The sequence below is a fragment of the Suncus etruscus genome, chromosome 1 (assembly GCF_024139225.1).
Source record: "Suncus etruscus isolate mSunEtr1 chromosome 1, mSunEtr1.pri.cur, whole genome shotgun sequence".
Classification (NCBI taxonomy): Eukaryota; Metazoa; Chordata; class Mammalia; order Eulipotyphla; family Soricidae; genus Suncus; species Suncus etruscus.
The window spans coordinates 166,786,832-166,804,611 of NC_064848.1; the positions used below are offsets into that span (position 1 = coordinate 166,786,832).

The window sequence follows — 17,780 nt, forward strand, 5'->3', positions numbered from 1 at the left end:
TGCCCCTCCAGGGCACTCAAGAGACTCAATTTGTAAATCAGTATGCTCTACCACTGAGTAACATCTCTAGTCCAATCTGATAATGTGAAAAGAAACAAATCTTGAAGCAAATCAAAATTAAGTAAAAGCACTGACTATGGGGGCCAGAGCGATAATACAGCAGCTAGTGTGTTTGCCTTGCATACGGCAGACTCGGTTAATCTCTGGCATGCCATAAATTCCACGAGCACTGCCAGCAGTAATTCCTGAGTGCAGCTGGGAGTAAACCCCAAGAACTGACAGATGTGGTCAAAAAACAAAACAAAAACACTATTATCTCATCAAAGCCCATATATAAACTGAAGTGGGAGGCCAGAGTGATAGCATAGCGTAGTGGGTAGGGCGTTTGCCTTGCACATTATCACCGGGTTTGATCCCCAGCATCCCATATGGTCTTCCTGAGCTGCCAGGAGTGATTCTCAAACCAAAACCAACCAAACAAACAAACAAAAACCAAATCTGACTTGGGCTGTTAAGGTTAGAATATTTTCCATTCAGCCTGAAAAAACAAAGTGATGTAATTCTATTGCTTCTTTATTTTTGGCCACACCTAGTGGTGCTCAGGAAACCATATGGATGCACTGGGATTGAACTTGGATTGGCTGCATTATATCTCTGGCCCTGATGTCATTATTTTTCTGCTCAATATTATCACCCCCTGTGGTCCTCCCACAGACTCAGTTTTTTATTCCCTCATGTTTCTCAGACAAGGACATAATTCTGTGGGGAAGTTTAAATAAACGATGCTCTATGTAATTATGCAAAGAATATTTAACTTTAGTGAAGTTTAAAATAAAATATTGGAACTATAATATACTTTTAAGTTTTACTCTGGCTCTCCTGTACTATACCCTGGCCGAAAGACACAAGTTTCTTTTTTTCTTTTCGGCCGTTAAACTCAGGAAATAGACTTGCTGGAATCCAACTATTCCAAGCAAAACAGAAGAGAACACATGTATAGGAAATGAGAAGCACTATACTCAGGGTTCTGCTTGACATAACTTCCAGGATTATATGCCTATTCACAGCTTCATCATTTCATACTTAGAACCTCAACGCTGTGAATCACATTATTATGACAACCAGATACAAGCTATCTATTAACTTCCAAGAACAATGTCTACTACAGATCAGTTGAAGAAAAGTCAGAAATATGATTAAAACAGTTTACTTGGGTATTATCTCACTTATTCACATATCCTGTGCTTTTCTGTCTCTTTAGTAAATACAACCACCAATCTGTGGTTTAACTTTTCTTTGAAAAGGAATCATTATCCTAACAGGATATTTTGGCTGAGATAGCTCAAAAAGCTGAGCACAAGTCTCAGCTAGATTTGGGCACTGCATGATCTCCTGAGCACTCCTGTGACTCTTAAGTACAGAACTGAAATTAGTCCTTGAGTCACTGAGTGTAGCCTAAAAATCAAAATTTTGGGGCCCGGAGAGACAGCACAGTGGCGTTTGCCTTGCAAGCAGCCGATCCAGGACCAAAGGTGGTTGGTTCGAATCCCGGTGTCCCATATGGTCCCCCGTGCCTGCCAGGAGCTATTTCTGAGCAGACAGCCAGGAGTAACCCCTGAGCACCGCTGGGTGTGACCCAAAAAAACCCCAAACAAAAAAATCAAAATTTTGCATGTAAACTTGAAAAAGGTAACAATCAGCAATAAAAATCCCGACTTGTAAATTCATGGACAAAATTGTCATCATCTCTGTTATTCTTGTGATTTCTGTGTTTAATTAAGAAACTTTCTGAGTAAAGGGAATACACCTTTTATTTTTTTGGTTTTTGGGCCACACTTGGTGGTGCTCAGGGGTTACTCCTGGCTCTGTGCTCAAGAATCGCTCCTGAGGACCATATGCTCAGGGGACCATATGGGATGCTGGGGATGAAACCAGGGTCAGCTGTTGTACCTGTTGTGCTCTTGCTCCAGTCCAAGGGGATAAACTTTACATATGACCTAGCTGATCTCTGGTACCTACATATGGTCCCCTGAGCACTGTTAGGAGTAACACTGATCACACAGTCACAAGTACTTCCTGAATACAGTAGAGTATGCTCCCCAAGTCACTCCCTACCCCCCAAAAGCAAACCCAAACAGAACTAAACCAAATTCACTGTACCCCTGATTCCTGGGAGGAAATAAAGAAGGGCTGCATAAGGGCTAGAGAGGCCGCTCAATGGGCAAGAATGCAGATTTTGAATGCAGAAGTTCAAGTTTGATCCCTAGCACATGATTCCCTGAACACTATGTCTCATAAAATGAGTTAAACAAAGAAAGCTGTCTGGGGCCAAAAATGGTTCAAAGGCTAGAGTACATGTTTTCATGTGAAACCCCATTTCGATCCCAACCCTTGGCACCGAATGATCCTTGAACACTACTGAGTGTGTGGCCTAACCCCTTTGCAAGGGGCCCCTTCTTATATCTATCTTTGTCTCAGCTAGATCAGACAGCCTCCAACAAACTTGTTGATATTGAGATTTGGTTGGGCAAAGGTTTCCAGTTCAGTAAAGAGGAGCACTCTCTCCCCTCATAGCAGTGGAATACATTTTAAAATAACTAACTCTGAAGTGCATGGCAGAGCTGAGCATTCCTCCAAAGGGAGAGAGTGACCCTGCTATCTTCCTTCACATAATCTGCTTGTGCTGCAGGAATTGTAGCTATGCAAAAGATGAAATGACTCTGCAGAAAACTAACATCTCTACTTGCATCTTGGATAAGACTTCTTTTTCCCAGTCGACTGTTGGGAAAGTCAGTAGACACTCTGGAGAAGTAAGTTTGGACACAGGATATGGTGGTGCAAACAAAAGAAGGAAGCCATTAAGGAATAAGTATAATAAGATGATTAAAAAACCTGTTCATGCACTTTCTTTGTTGTTGGACAAGAGTTAAATTTCAGGATTCTCTAGTTTAAAAGGTTTTGCCAAATTAGAAAAAAATGTATAAAGTGGGAAGAACATATCTATTTTTTAGAAAACAGAATTATATCCAAAGCAGAATATATTATACATTTAAATATATACAATATAGATACATATTTAAAAAATTAAAAAGGGGCTGGGGAAATAGTACAGGGGTTATGACATGTGTCTTAAAAAGCCAACCTCGGGAAGAAAACATTAGTGGTGGAAATACCCCTGATTCAATGTCACTAAAATATTATTGTGAAAGATTTTTAATCCACTGTGGTAAAAATAAAAATAAAAATTTCTCAAAAAAAAAAAAAAAAAAAAAAAAAAAGGGGCCGGGCGGTGGCGCTGGAGGTAAGGTGCCTGCCTTGCCTGCGCTAGCCTAGGACGGACCGCGGTTCGATCCCCCGGCGTCTCATATGGTCCCCCAAGAAGCCAGGAGCAACTTCTGAGCGCATAGCCAGGAGTAACCCCTGAGCGTCACAGGGTGTGGCCCAAAAACCAAAAAAAAAAAAAAAAGCCAGCCCTTGGCACTTCCAGGACTAACCACCAAAGCACTGAGTTGGAAGTAGCACTCAAATACTTCTGGGTGTATGTAGCCCAGGTGTTCAGAAGCCACCCCCCATACTACTGTCCTTCATGATTTTCTAAGTTTCTAAAATAAACATTGATTCCTTTTGTAATAAGGAAAAAAAAACCCAAGACAGAAAATAATATGTCAATGTTCCTGAATAGGATAAGTCTATTGATTATTGGTATAGTAGACAAAATACATTTATAGTTGATCAGGAACTGTAGGGAGTAGATTATTCTTCCAGCATAAAGTACTATTAAAATTTGTATAAATGGGGGTCAAAGAAATATGACAGGAGGGGGCTGGAGAGATAGCATGGAGGTAAGGTGTTTGCCTTTCATGCAGAAGGTCGGTGGTTTGAATCCTGGCATCCCATGTGGTCCCCTGAGCCTGCCAGGAGTAATTTCTGAGCAAAGCCAGGAGTAACCCCTGGGCGCTGCCAGGTGTGACCCAAAAACCAAAAACCAAAAAAAAAAAAAAAAAAGAAATATTACAGCAGGTAGGGCACTGGCCTTGCACATGGCTAACCTAGTGAAGTCCCTGACACTCCATAAGGCCTCCCCAAATCCTGCCTGGAATAATATCTGAGTTCAGAGCCAGGAATAAGTCCTGAACACTAATTGGGTATGATCCTAAAACAAAACAAGTTTTGTATTTATGTCCTAAAATACATCAGTTGGAGATAAGGTGAGGAGAAAGTAATTCTTGAGTGACATAAAAGTCACAAGAATAAATGCTTAGGATTTAACAGGATGACAGTCAGATACTATATATACTCTCAAATTTGAGGCTTTAATCACTTTCTAACATGAGATATTTTGGACTATAGTCATTTACCCTTCATAAAAATTAGTCATGTTGGCCTCCCAATGCTTACCACAGGCTGTGTTCTTTAGACTGACTGTACAGAAAGAGGAGGTACAGTAAATGCACCCATATACACCTCAGCCCAGGCCCTTTGCCTGGTCTGTATTGTGAATGGGGGACATGGAAAAAAATTAGTCATGTTATATGGAGACAACCAGGGGCAGGGTCTATCTGAATGAGTGACTCTTTTTTTTTTTGGTTTTTGGGCCACACCCAGCGTTGCTCAGGGGTTACTCCTGGCTGTCTGCTCAGAAATAGCTCCTGGCAGGCACGGGGGACCATATGGGACACCTGGATTTGAACCAACCACCTTTGGTCCTGGATTGGCTGCTTGCAAGGCAAACACCGATGTGCTATCTCTCCGGGCCCTGAATGAGTGACTTTTTTTTTTTTTTTTTTTTGGTTTTTGGGCCACACCCTGTGACGCTCAGGGGTTACTCCTGGCTATGCGCTCAGAAGTTGCTCCTGGCTTCTTGGGGGACCATATGGGACGCCGGGGGATCGAACCGCGGTCCGTCCTAGGTTAGCGCAGGCAAGGCAGGCACCTTACCTCCAGCGCCACCGCCCGGGAATGAGTGACTCTTAAGCTTTCTATTGATAAGACAAAAATTCTTTCCAGGCCAGGGAGAGTGCTAGAGAGCTGGAGTATATGCAGTGTATGAGGGGGTCCTCAGTTCAATCCAATATCCCCAGGTATAGCTATGGAAGTTGCTCAGTATTGCCAGGTCTCAGTACTGAACCTTCAAGTCCACACAGCTCTGCCAAGTTTCATTGGGAGGGCCCCTTCACCCCTGAGCATGTCTTGGGAGGTCTCTCTCCCCCAAACAAACTTTGTCCAACAGAACAAGAGTAGGAAAATCTTGAATCCTCAAGGAAGTATATGCAAGTGACAATAAAATCAGGTGTTTTATAAATATTTTATACATAAATGACAACTATGCACTAAGATCTGCATCCAGAAACAGCAAGAAGGTAAGTTAACAGAATCAGAAGAAATAGAGAAATAGGTAAAATAACAGGAAAAGTTTCACCTCCCAGCTTACAGGTTTTCACGAGTAACTTCATACGACATACCACAATGAATCACACTACCAGCACATACTCTAACGTGTCAACAGGCTAATTCAGGGCATAAGCGTTCAATGGAACAAGATAAAAACAGTTTGATGAAATAAACTCTTGAATATTCAGGATGAGATGATCCAATTTAATCAATTCTATGCATTTTACTCTTCTGTTCCCAGCTTCTAATCATTTCACAGTTCAAAGATGTTCACAACAGAGAACGGAAGTGAAATTCAAACCAACTGATTTAATTCCTAGTTACCAATTTGGTCAAGTGTATGGGAACTGAGGAAAAAAATGTTATTTTTTGGTGTGACACACTGATTTTGTTTATATTTAATCAGACATTTATTTTTGATTTAGTCATATCTTTACAACAATGTAAATTTTTATAGGGTTTATTTTTTGTTTGTTTATTTTGGGGCCTTATCCACTGTCAGGGATAGGTCAGGGGCTATTTTGGGTTCTGTGCTTAGAAATGACCTCTGGCTGTATTCAGAGGATATGTGGTGCTGGGGATTTGAACCAGGTACTTAATGCAAGGCAAACACTTAATCCTTACTCTTTCTCTATTATCCCACTTATTTATAATATCCTTGTTAACTTTATTCCTAGTACCATGTAGTCTTTAACATCTTTAATATTTCATAGAAAAATGAGTAGTGGGGTTTAGAAGTAGTCCTGATCTATCAGTCATTAGTCAATTTGTAAAATTTCAATTTTACTGTATTTTATTATGATTTTTACAGTAAATGCTCTACTTTACTGAGCTACATTCTGAGCAAGTAAAAAAAAATTATTTCTGGGCCACACCCAGCTCAGGGCTTATTCCTAACTCAGGGCTCAGGGCTCAGGGTTGATTCCTGTAGGGCTTAGGAGACCATATAGGATGCCAAGGATCAAACTTGAGTCAGCAACATGCAAGGCATTATAATATAGTGTATTAAATAATTTAAATTTACATAGTTACAATCATATAGCAATTAATCATCCTAAATTGACTTTGATTTTCTGATTATTGTTTATTATTCCTTTAAGTTTTTTTTTTTTTGAGGGTCACACCCAGTGGTGCTTAGTGCTCACTCCTGATTCTGTGCTCAGGGGATCGCTTCTGGCAGGCTTAGGGTTCTATATTAAGTGCTGGGGATTGATCTTGGGTCATTCTGAGTGCAAGGCAAGCACCCTCACTGCTACACTACTGCTCTTCCCCATGATTCCTTTAAGTGTTGTTAGAGAAAGCAATATGATGTAAATATGTTATGTTCCAGGTAAGGTTGCTGGAGATGGCAGGGAAACTGGGGACACTGGTGGAGGAAAAGTAATGTGACTGGTGTTAGAACATTGTATGACTGAAACTGCATTATGAACAACTTTGTAAATTAGTGTTTTAATAAAATATATTTAAAAAATGGGGGGAATAAAATAAAAAGGAGGGGAAATAAAAAATAATAGAGGCAAAATATTGTAGTATGCTGAATGCCATGCGTCTTCAAAAATATATATACCTACATATATAAAGAACCTGCAAACGTGACCTTACTTAAAAAAAAGTCTCTGCAGAAGTAAATAAGGACTGGAGTTGGTTCTGGGGAACAACTTGAAATAACCCAAGTAGGCCGTCCATACAATGACAAGTTTCTTTTTTTTTTGGTTTTGGTTTTGTTTTTGGGTCACACCCAGCAGTGCTCAGGGGTTACTCCTGGCTTTGTGCTCAAAAGTGGCTCCTGGCAGGCTCAGGGGACCATATGGGATATTGGGATTCGAACCTGTGTTGGCCTGTGTTGGCCGCATGCAAGATAAACGCCTTACTGCTGTGCTATCGCTCCAGCCCTGACAAGCTTCTTTTTAAGACACAAAGGAAAGTTGTCTGTGAAGATGGGGGCTCTGGAGAGCTGGGCAGCCACTAGCCAAGGGAGGCTTAGACCCATCAGCATTTGGAAGATGAAAGAGCAAAGATCTCCAGAGAACCTTGACTTACTCACAGGGGTCTCAAACTCAATTTACCTGGGGGCCACAGGAGCAAAGTCGGGGTGATCCTTGAGTGCAAAGTCAGTAGTAAGCCTTGAACATTGGGGGGTGTGACCCAAACTACTAAAACAAAACAAAACAAGACTCCTCTAGGGCAGGGCCACAAAATGTTGTACAGAGGGCCGCAAACGACCCGTGGGCTGCGAGTTTGAGACCCCTGACAGGGAATGGGCTCTAATAGGTTTGAATTATGGTTTTCCCAGCTGTAAGAAAGTACCCTTAGCTTTTTTTTGAGCTTTTTATTGCAGACCATATAGGACGATGGGTACTGAACCTGGGTTGGTCATGTGCAAAGCAAGCATCCTGCTCACTGTACTATCTGAAACTTGGTACATAGTCAATTTTTCTTTTTTTTGTGTGTGTGTTTTTTGGGTCACACCCGGCAGTGCTCAGGGGTTACTCCTGGCTCTATGCTCAGAAATTGCTCCTGGCAGGCACAGGGGACCATATGGGACACCGGGATTCGAACTGATGACCTTCTGCATGAAAGGCAAATGCCTTACCTCCATGCTATCTCTCCAGCCCCCAATTTTTCTTTTAAAATACTTTTTTTTAGAGTGCCCTGGGGTTATTTCTAGCTATGAGCTTAGAAATCGCTCCTGGCAGGTTCGGGGGACCATATGGGATGCGGGGATTCAAACCACTGTCCTTCTGCATGTAAGGCAGGGGTCTCAAGCTCGCGGCCCGTGGGCTGTTTGCGGCCCTCTGTACGACATTTTGTGGCCCGCGGCCGGCCTTCAAATATCGCAGTATTCGCGATTATTCGCTTACTGAGTAATCGCAATAAACTAGTAAGAAAAAAATCCATTAAACATTCGCATACCCAAGCAGTTTCGTTCAGGGTATGCAAATGTTTAATGCGATTTTTTATTGCGAATATTCGGTAAGTGAAATCCTTTATGCGGCCCTGCCTCACTCTGACTTTGCCTTCTGCGGCCCCCAGGTAAATTGAGTTTGAGACCCCTGATGTAAGGTAAACGCCTTACGTCCAGGCTATCTCTCCGGCCCCTAATATCTGAATACTTTAATCTGTCTGCCAATAGCCTTCAAATTGGCTGGCCCCATAGTCAATTCTGATTCACTAATTTGATGTCACTGATGAAAACTGGTATAGGATGAACAGAAGCACAACATTACAAAACATTTTGACTATACAATAGATATAAATAATCCTAAGAACACATAACAATTGTCCATAAGTCCATTAACATGGACTGGCATCAACATACCATTTAAAGTGGTACTAAAACTTACCAAGAACACATGCTCAAAAATCTGTGTTGGGCTATCCATTTGACCGAGGATCACTATCATTTCGTTATCTATAAACTCCTTGAATTCTCTTAAGTTGCACACCATTTGCATTTCCAGCTCAGTTCGAATCTAAAACAAAGACAATATATTGTATTAACTGTGTAAAGTTCCCTTAGATTTTTATAGCTTACCATTTCTAGCTCCACATCTATTATTCGACTCTTAGCCTTTGAACAGTGAAGAGTCAAGGTCTCTTACCTCTTTGGATGTGATATTCTCCAGGTCCTTCTGCATCATAATTTCCCGTAATTTGGTTTTAATTAGCCTTTCTGTTCGTTCACGTTCTGTTGGTCTGAAAGGGAAATGGTAGTTATTTTTTTAGACAAGATTATTCTTGGGATGCCAGGGATTGAACCCAAGGCCTTACAATTTAAGTATAATACTTTAATAGAAAATCTACAATTTTCCAGCTATTTCCCTTGAATACCACATATTAAGCTACAGTACTGAGATGGGTAAACTTTTATATGACCAACAATGGAACTATTGCATAAATGCCACTTTATACTGATTGTTCATTGCTAGGGTTCTCAAAAGTGAAAAGGGGGAGGAATGATTCTCACCTTCCTCAATGAAGAAAATTCTTTTCTAAAACAATTCAAGGGGGGCAGGAGTGGTAGTATAGCAGATGGTAGTATTGCTTGCGGCCAACCCAGGTTTGATCCCTGGCACCCCATATAGTCCCCTGAGCCCACCAGGAGTGATTCCTGAGCACTGCTAGATATGGCCAGAAACAAAAAAATGAAATAGCTTCAAGAATTAACTACCCAGAGTACTTTAATCCAAAATGTTTTCTTTCTATGAAAATATTTTTTCTCTGAAATTGTTATCCCATTTATAGATAGAAGAATAAGTAGCTTCAATTGCTATGTCAATGATCACATACTCTGACAGGAAAACCAGAACTCTCAGTTCAGATTAACATTCTACTTGCATCCCTGCCCCTTACTTAGCCTTTTGATTTCTCAATGAAAATAAAATTATCCTTGTAATTTTAATATTAACTCAATCTATATCGCTGACTCTACAATTACTAGACAGATTAGTTCAATGTAACTGGATGCTTCTCTCTAGAAGTATTATTTCATATGTAGAATCTGAATGAGACTGTCAAGAGAACAGTTTCAGTCTCATCTTTCTTCCCTACTCAAGAAAGTTATCTGCTCTGCAGTACCTTATTTGGCGATGGAAATGGACTTAATAAGCCCTTAGGCATCCTGCCTGCCCTTGCTGTCTATAGCCTTATCACTTGCTACAAAAATAGTTTTGGAATCTTCAAAGATGGATGCTCTGACCCTACAACCTTGGGACTTCCCAACCTGGGCTTTTGTTTTTCATAACCATGCAGAATACAGCTAATATCTGTGCTATAGCTAAGATTTCCTGTCTTGACTAAAATTAAAATGCTGCTGCTTTATTATTTATTTACTCATGGTTTCTAGGTCACATGTGGCTGTGCTTAGGGTTTACGGCTGTTTCTGTGATCGGAGATCACTCCTGATGGCGCTCAAGAGACTGTATATAGTGCAGAGGATCCAGCATAGACTAGCTATGTGTAAGGCAAGCACCTTCCTACCCGCTGTACTATCACTTGATAATTAATTTGATTTTGAGTCACACCCAAAGGTGCTCCCAATTACTCCTGGCTCTGCATTTAAAAAAATCACTCCAGGAAGTGCTTAATGGACCATATGAGATGAACTTGAGTAAATTTTAAAATTTATTTAGAAAATTCTGGACCACACCCAGTATTCCTCGGGGTAGGTAGGGTAGTTGAGGTTTTGTTCACATACAGGCACAGGTTCTACCACAGAGCCATTGTGCTAGACCAAGATTAAAATGTTCTTTTGGGGAGTGGGCCATTTCCTGCAGCATTTGGGGTCAAATCTTGCACACAAGGCAAGTTCTCCGTTTGTTGATTTGCTTTATCTCTGGCCCAATTGTGGGATTTTTTTTTTTTAATGTTTGGGGGAAAATGTTTCTGGTAGTGCTTATTTCTGGCTGTGTTCAGAGATCACTCCTGGTGATCTATGGGGAACTATGTAACATGCCAGTAATCAAACCTGAGTTGATAACATCCAAGACAAACACACTATCTGTTGTATCATCTCTCCAGCCCCTAGCCCAAATTCTTGGGACAGACCTAGAGGTATGGAAGTCAGGGATCACCCCTATAAGTATATGGGGAGACCCTTTGAGTCATCACCCTGAGTACTCAGTCTAAAATCCTTACCATTTAAATTAACAAGGCTTAAGTTGGTTGGAATTTATAATTCTGTGTCTATTTGTGGTACAAGAATCAAACCCAGGACCTCACACATGCAAGGCAAATGCTCTGCCATGAGCTACATCCTCGGATCCAGTATCACAGAACTTACAATGGAGATGTCATGTGTTCAGGAATGAAACTCTTCATGCCTTCGCAGACAACAGAGTAACAGGGTTTATGTGTGGACTTATTGGTAGGTAGACAATGACTATTATCAATGGGTGAGATGAATTCACCGAGAGGAGGATTAGTGAAGAACATAATGTGTCCAACCATATAGGACATAACAGAGAAGACAACATCTACAGCTCATATCAAACTGACGTACATGTCTGTGAAGAGAGCAGGCGAGTCAGGTCGGTGGGACTGCACATCTTGCATAGCATTCCACTCGTTAACTGAAGACTGATCAGAGTTGATATGGCTCTCGTAGTAGCTCACCCAAGTGAGAAAAAGGCTGCCTGGGTAGTAGTTATGCATCCTGGCTACTTCACAAGCCTTGTGTAAACTCTGTAGAGCAGACCTGAAAGATATGCTGAGAATTAGCACTGTAGACTGTGAAGTACCAAAGGGCTAATAATAACCTATGTATACCGCCATGTCTTCCAATTTTTTCACACTTTCTTAACTGTGGACCAGGAATTTCACACATGTTAGACATTTGCTAAGTCACTTCTAATTTCTTTCTTTGGCTTATTTTTAGGTCCCAACTAGCAGTTCTTAGAGGTCACTCCTAACTCTACACACTCAGGAATTATTCCTAGCAATGCTTGGGGAACCATATGGGATACTGGGGATCGAACCCACATTGGCCAAGTGCAAGACAAATGTCCTACTTGCTGTATTTTATAGTTCTGGTCTCTTCCATTTTTTTAAGTCCTATAGAATTTTACCACTGGAGAATCCCTTAGAAGCAAAGCTGCAAAATCATTTGTTTACTTTTTTTGTTTGTTTGTTTTTGGGCCACACCTAGTAGCACTCAGGCGTTACTCCTGGCTCTGCACTCAGAAATCGCTCCTGGCAGGCTCAGGGGACATGTGGGATGCTAAGGATTGAACTGGGTCCATCCCAGACTGGCTGCATACAAGGCAAATGCTCTACTGCTGTACTATCACTCCGGTCCCAAGTAATTTATTTACTTTAAACATTTATTTATTTTTGGGGGCTGGAGAGATAGAATGGAGGTAAGGCATTTGCCTTGCATGCAGAAGGACGGTGGTTTGAATCCCAGCATCCCATATGGTCCCGCGAGCCTGCCAGGAGCGATTTCTGAGCACAGAGCCAGGAGTAACCCCTGAGCGCTGCCGGGTGTGACCCAAAAACCAAAAAATAAAATAAATTATTTATTTTTATTTTGGGACACACCTGGAGGTGCTCAGAACTTAGTCCTAGCAAATATTCTACTATCACTACTAATTTCTATCACCCAGAATCTCTTCTTATTCTTATTTTTATTTTGGGGCCAACCTGGTGGTATGCAGGGCATACTCCTAGTTCTAAACTCAGGAATTACTACTGATGATGCTTCAGTGTGCTGAGGATTGAAACTCGGTTGGCCACTTGCAAGGCACATATTTACTATACCTCCTTTGCTACCAGACCATTTCGCTGTAAAAGCTTTTAAATATGCCTTCATGGCAGGGGGTGATAACTCGAAGTGCTATAGTGCATATTTGGTATGTTCAAGGTCTGGATTCCAGCACTGCACATGGTACCTCAAGCATTGTCAGGTGTAGCTAAGAACAGAGTTGGGAGTCTTCCAGCACTGCTGTGTGTAGCTCGAAGACCAAAACAAAATTAAACAAAAAAGAAAACAAAATAGAAAGCTTCCTATTAGCCAGGGAGAGAGTTCACAGGGTTGGAGTACATGAGAAGGCTCCTAATGGTTTCTTAACACTATCTACTGTGGCTCTGGTGGTCCTGAGTACCAATAGGCTTGTAAATCATGTTACATCATTATTTACATTCCTCATGGAAAAACTATACTTTAAGAAGACTCAGTTAAAGGTAAATGAACCAATTTCCTAGATAGTAAGCAAAACCAAAATCCCTTATATGACATTGTTTTCAATGTATCGTGGGTAAGAGTACTAAGGGACCATAAGGAATGTTGGTAGAATGATCACTGGGAGTGGCCCTTGGTCCACTACTTGGCAGTTCAAGAGAAAAAAATGTTTGCTGTTACTTAAAATAAGATATATATTTTTTACTCTATCAGATGCACCTGACCATAGATGCACAGTTTTTAGATGAGAGAAACAAGAAAAACATATTCTAAAGCAAATGGTGCAATGCAAGACTGGGAACAACCAGCTTGTGAGGCTGAAGTATATTTACAATACGCCGGTCTACAGCTGGTTAAAGACATTTACTTAACTTTTTTTTTTTTTTTTTTACATCACAAACAAACAAAATACCATGGGGCCTGAGAGATAGCACAGAGGTAGGGCATTTGCCTTGCAAGCTGCCGACCCAGGACCAATGGTGGTTCGAATCCTGGCATCCCATATGGTCTCCCAAGCCTGCCAGGAGCGACTTCTGAGCAGAGAGCCAGGAGTAACCCCTGAGCGCTGCCAGGTGTGGCCCAAAATTTTTTGTTTTTGTTGTTTTTATTTATTTTTTTTGGTTTTGTTTTCTTTTTGTTATGTTTTTCTTCCTCTTTTCCCTTTCTTCTTTTTATTTTTAATTTTTTTTTTTGTTTTTGGGTCACACCTGGTAGCGCTCAGGGGTTACTCCTGGCATAATACTGTGGATGTCAAGTGGTTAATGTATGTTCTTCTCCCCTGCACTCAGACTTCAGCTCCAGGCAGCATTTGTCCATGAGACGCACAGACATTTCCCCCTATCTTTTGTGGGGGAAAGAGAAAGTGCATCTTACAGTACGAAAAATGTGGTAATTCTCAGAGAGGTCAAATTGAATTCTCATGGATTTTAGTAGAATGATATAGATTAAAAGGGAAGGATAACTTAGTATAATATATAGAATAGTTAATGAGTTCTGTATTTTGAACATGTGCTGCTTCAATTGCATTTGCTATAGGAGTCTTGGCAAATATTGGGGCTGGAGAGATAACACAACAGTAGGGCATTTGCCTTGCATGTGGCCGAACTGGGACAGACCTGGATTTAATTTCCAGCATCCCACATGTTCCCCTGAACCTGTTAGGAGTGATTTCTGAGTACAGAGCCAGGAGTAACCCCTAAGTACTGATGGTATGGCTCCCCAAAAATCCCAAAACAAACAAACAAACAAACAAAAATTATTGGCAAATGCCCTAGAATATATTAAATTAAGGTTTAGCATTTTATATTTTTTAGTGGCATACAGGAGTAGCAGGTGAAAGCAACTATCTCCTGTTGGAAAATACCTGAGTTAAATGCTGTATTGGCTCATTCATTATCATTTTTTACTTCCTGTGTTATCTAATTTACTACACCCAAAAAACTTTTCATTCTGCAATAAGCTAACAGAACTAGTTACACTAATCAGTGTAGCTGAGATCACAAACATTAGTCCAACTAAGGTTATCTTTATTTTCATTGGCTTAAGAATTAAGACTGCTGTTGGGTTAGAGTGGTAGGCTGCTTGCCTTGCATGCAGCTGACCCGAATTCAATCCCCTACATCCCATATGGTCCCTGAGTACAGAGCCAGGAATAACCCCTGAGTATTACTGGGTGTGGGTCTCCCAAAGCAAAAACAAATTAAAACTTCTTAGTACTCTCTCTCTCTCTCTTTTTTTTGTTTTTGTTTTTGTTTTTGGATCACACCTGGCAGCACTCACAGGTTACTCCTGGCTCTATGTTCAGAAATCGCTCCTGGCAGGCTCGGGGGACCATATGGGATGCTGGAATTCTCGGAATTTGAACCACTGTCCTTCTGCATGCAAGGCAAACGCCTTACTTCCATGCTATCTCTCCAGCCCTATTACTCTTACCCAAGATACATCGAAAATGCCATATATGATGCTTTGGGTAAGATGGTCCATTTACCTTTAACTGAGTCTTATTAATCAAAGCCTACTTTTTCCATGAGGAATTTAACTGTGAAATACACCCTGAAGTTGGAAACCTGGTTTAAACACATGACCTGAAATTCTGTCCTACCTCAATTACTGCACAAAATGATAAGACTGCTCTGCTAATTGTTCAGTGGACTCTGTTTTAGGATCCACCCATCTTAAGTATATCAATTAAGCTATTCAGGGGTTGATTATCTGTTGGAGTCTTTTTCAAGATCCTTTATTTCTTGTTTGGCTTGCCTCTCTGTTCTTGCTGCTCTTCTTGGGACTTCCACAACAGGCACTATAAGAAACTAAAATTCAAATCACTGGGGATGGAATTTGAACTTTATTTATTTATTTATTTATTTATTTATTTATTTATTTATTTATTTATTTATTTATTTATTTATTGGTTTTTGGGCCACACCCGTTTGACGCTCAGGGGTTACTCCTGGCTATGCACTCAGAAATCGCCCCTGGCTTGGGGTGACCATATGGGACGCCGGGGGATGGAACCGAGGTCCGTCCTACGCTAGCGCTTGCAAGCAGACACCTTACCTCTAGCGCCACCTTCCCGGCCCCGGAATTTGAACTTTATAGTCACATTGTTACCTAGTTATAGTAAATCATTTTTCTAGATAATCTAGAATGAAAGATTAAGAATCTTTTCTGTCAAAATGAAAGAAACACCTTCAGGCCAGTTATGTAAATATTTCTCCCAAACTTCACTTTTCTCTTCCACAAGAAATATTTTTTTTGAAGGTTGCTGTGATATAATTGGTTTAAAAAAGCAGGCAGCAAGGGCAGGTGAGGTGGCGCTAGAGGTAAGGTGTCTGCTTGCAAGCGCTAGCCAAGGAAGGACAGTGGCTTGATCCCCCGGCGTCCCATATGGTCCCCCCAAGCCAGGGGCGATTTCTGAGCGCTTAGCCAGGAGTAACCCCTGAGCATCAAACGGGTGTGACCCCAAAAAACAACAAAACAAAACAAAAAAAGCAGGCAGCACAATGTTGGACACATAGTAACCTGAAAGCATCAGTACACCAACTGTGTTGGCTATTCATATTACAATGCATTTTTGTGAACCACTATGCAAACAGCACTTAACAGATGCTTATCTAACTATCAATGCCATTCCTGCTTACTTTAACACCTAGAAATCTAATGCATAACATTATGACTTTTTAAAAATGGCTTTAGACTGCTTAGTCAATGTGCCCCTATAAGACTTCTTTATAGGGTTGGGGTGATAGTATAGCAGGAAGGGTGCCTGCCTGCCTTGTATATAGCCAATCCAGGTTTGATCTCCAGCAATCCATATGGTTGCCTGAGCACCACCAGGTGTGGCCCCAAGACACAATGAAAAACAAAAGACTCATTTCTTGGGGGTCAGAGTGATAGCACAGTGGATAGGGTATTTGCCTTGCATGTGGCCAACCTGGGTTTGAACCCTGGCATTCCATTTGGTCTCCGGAGCCTGCCAGGAGTGATTTTTGAGCACAGAGCCAGGAGTAAACAGAGTGTTGCTGGGTGTGGCTCAGAAACAAATAACAAACAAGACTCATTTCCAACTGGCTATATAATCCTGGAGTGAATAATATTTTTAAATTTGATTTGTCCAACAATGCTCAAGACCTTCCACTGTGATTTGAAAGCTGGACTTTATTATGGCCACATAAGCAGATCACAGAAAATCTTACTCACTTACATATATCAAACAATATTATTAAAAGAATTGTGTGCCACTAAATTGACACTTTGAATAGTTCTCAAAGCATATTGTCTAGTAACATTCATACCCATTCACAACTGTGCCTCAGAAATCAAGTATATCAAAGTCAACTTAACTGAAGAGTTGAAAGACCTATACAAAGAAAACTACAAAACATTTGCTTCAAGAAATAAAAGGAAAAAAGAAATGAGACATATATCCTGCTCACGGATTGGGAGTATTAACAAAATTAAAATGGCAATACTTTTCAAGGCATTGTACAGAGATTTAATGCAATCTCTATAAGAATAACCCTGACATTTTTCAAAGAAGTGGATCAAACACTCTTGAAATTCATTTGGAACAATAAACGTCCATGAATAGCAAAAGCAATCCTTGGGAAAAAGAAGATGTGAGTCATCATTTTCGTCAACTTCATACTGTACTATAAAGCCATAATAATTAAAATAGCATGCTCGCTTTGGTAGCACATATACTAAAATTGGAATGACACAGAGAAGATTAGCATGGCCCCTGCACAAGGAAAAAAAATTAAAATAGCATGGTATTGGAATAAAGACAACCCTCTGATAAATGAAAGACTTTAGTATTCTGAGACTGATCCCCAGGTATATGATCAACTAACTTTGAAAAAGGGGTAAGAAATTCAAAGTGGAGCAAGAAAAGCTTCTTCAACAAGTGGTGTTGGGATAATTGTCAACTACATGCAAAAAAGTGAACTCAGACCTTTCTTTAACACCATGCACAAAGGTCAGATCAAAGACCTTAATATCTGACCTGAAATCATAACGTACATTGAGGAAAATGTAGGCAGAACACTATGACATTGAAACTAAAGTCATCTTCAAGGATGAAACACCACTGTTCAAGCAAGTGGAAACGAAGATAACAAATGGGACTATGTTAAATTGAGAAGCTTCTGTACTTCAAAAGAAACAATAACTAAACCATAAAGACTACTCACAGAATGGGAAAAACTATTCA

At 40.6% G+C, this 17,780-nt stretch overlaps 1 protein-coding gene, 1 non-coding gene and 1 pseudogene across 3 annotated transcripts in view; 2 read left to right on the forward strand and 1 right to left on the reverse strand.

Annotated features, from left to right (window-relative positions):
- Positions 1-17,780, reverse strand: part of SSH2 (slingshot protein phosphatase 2) — a 312,357-nt gene that overhangs the window by 32,381 nt on the left and 262,196 nt on the right. For both annotated transcript variants that reach the window (XM_049771246.1, XM_049771239.1), the window contains 3 exons: positions 11,393-11,587; positions 8,994-9,087; positions 8,736-8,864 (listed from right to left, as the gene is read on the reverse strand). In XM_049771246.1, the coding sequence (XP_049627203.1) occupies positions 8,736-8,864; positions 8,994-9,087; positions 11,393-11,587 (418 nt within the window). The remainder of the gene's footprint in view (positions 1-8,735; positions 8,865-8,993; positions 9,088-11,392; positions 11,588-17,780) is intronic.
- LOC126031071 (small nucleolar RNA SNORA51) lies at positions 4,382-4,512 on the forward strand. Its single transcript, XR_007503229.1, has one exon. It is a non-coding gene; the product is annotated as a small nucleolar RNA SNORA51 (small nucleolar RNA).
- On the forward strand, positions 17,248-17,345 carry LOC126029048 (uncharacterized; annotated as a pseudogene).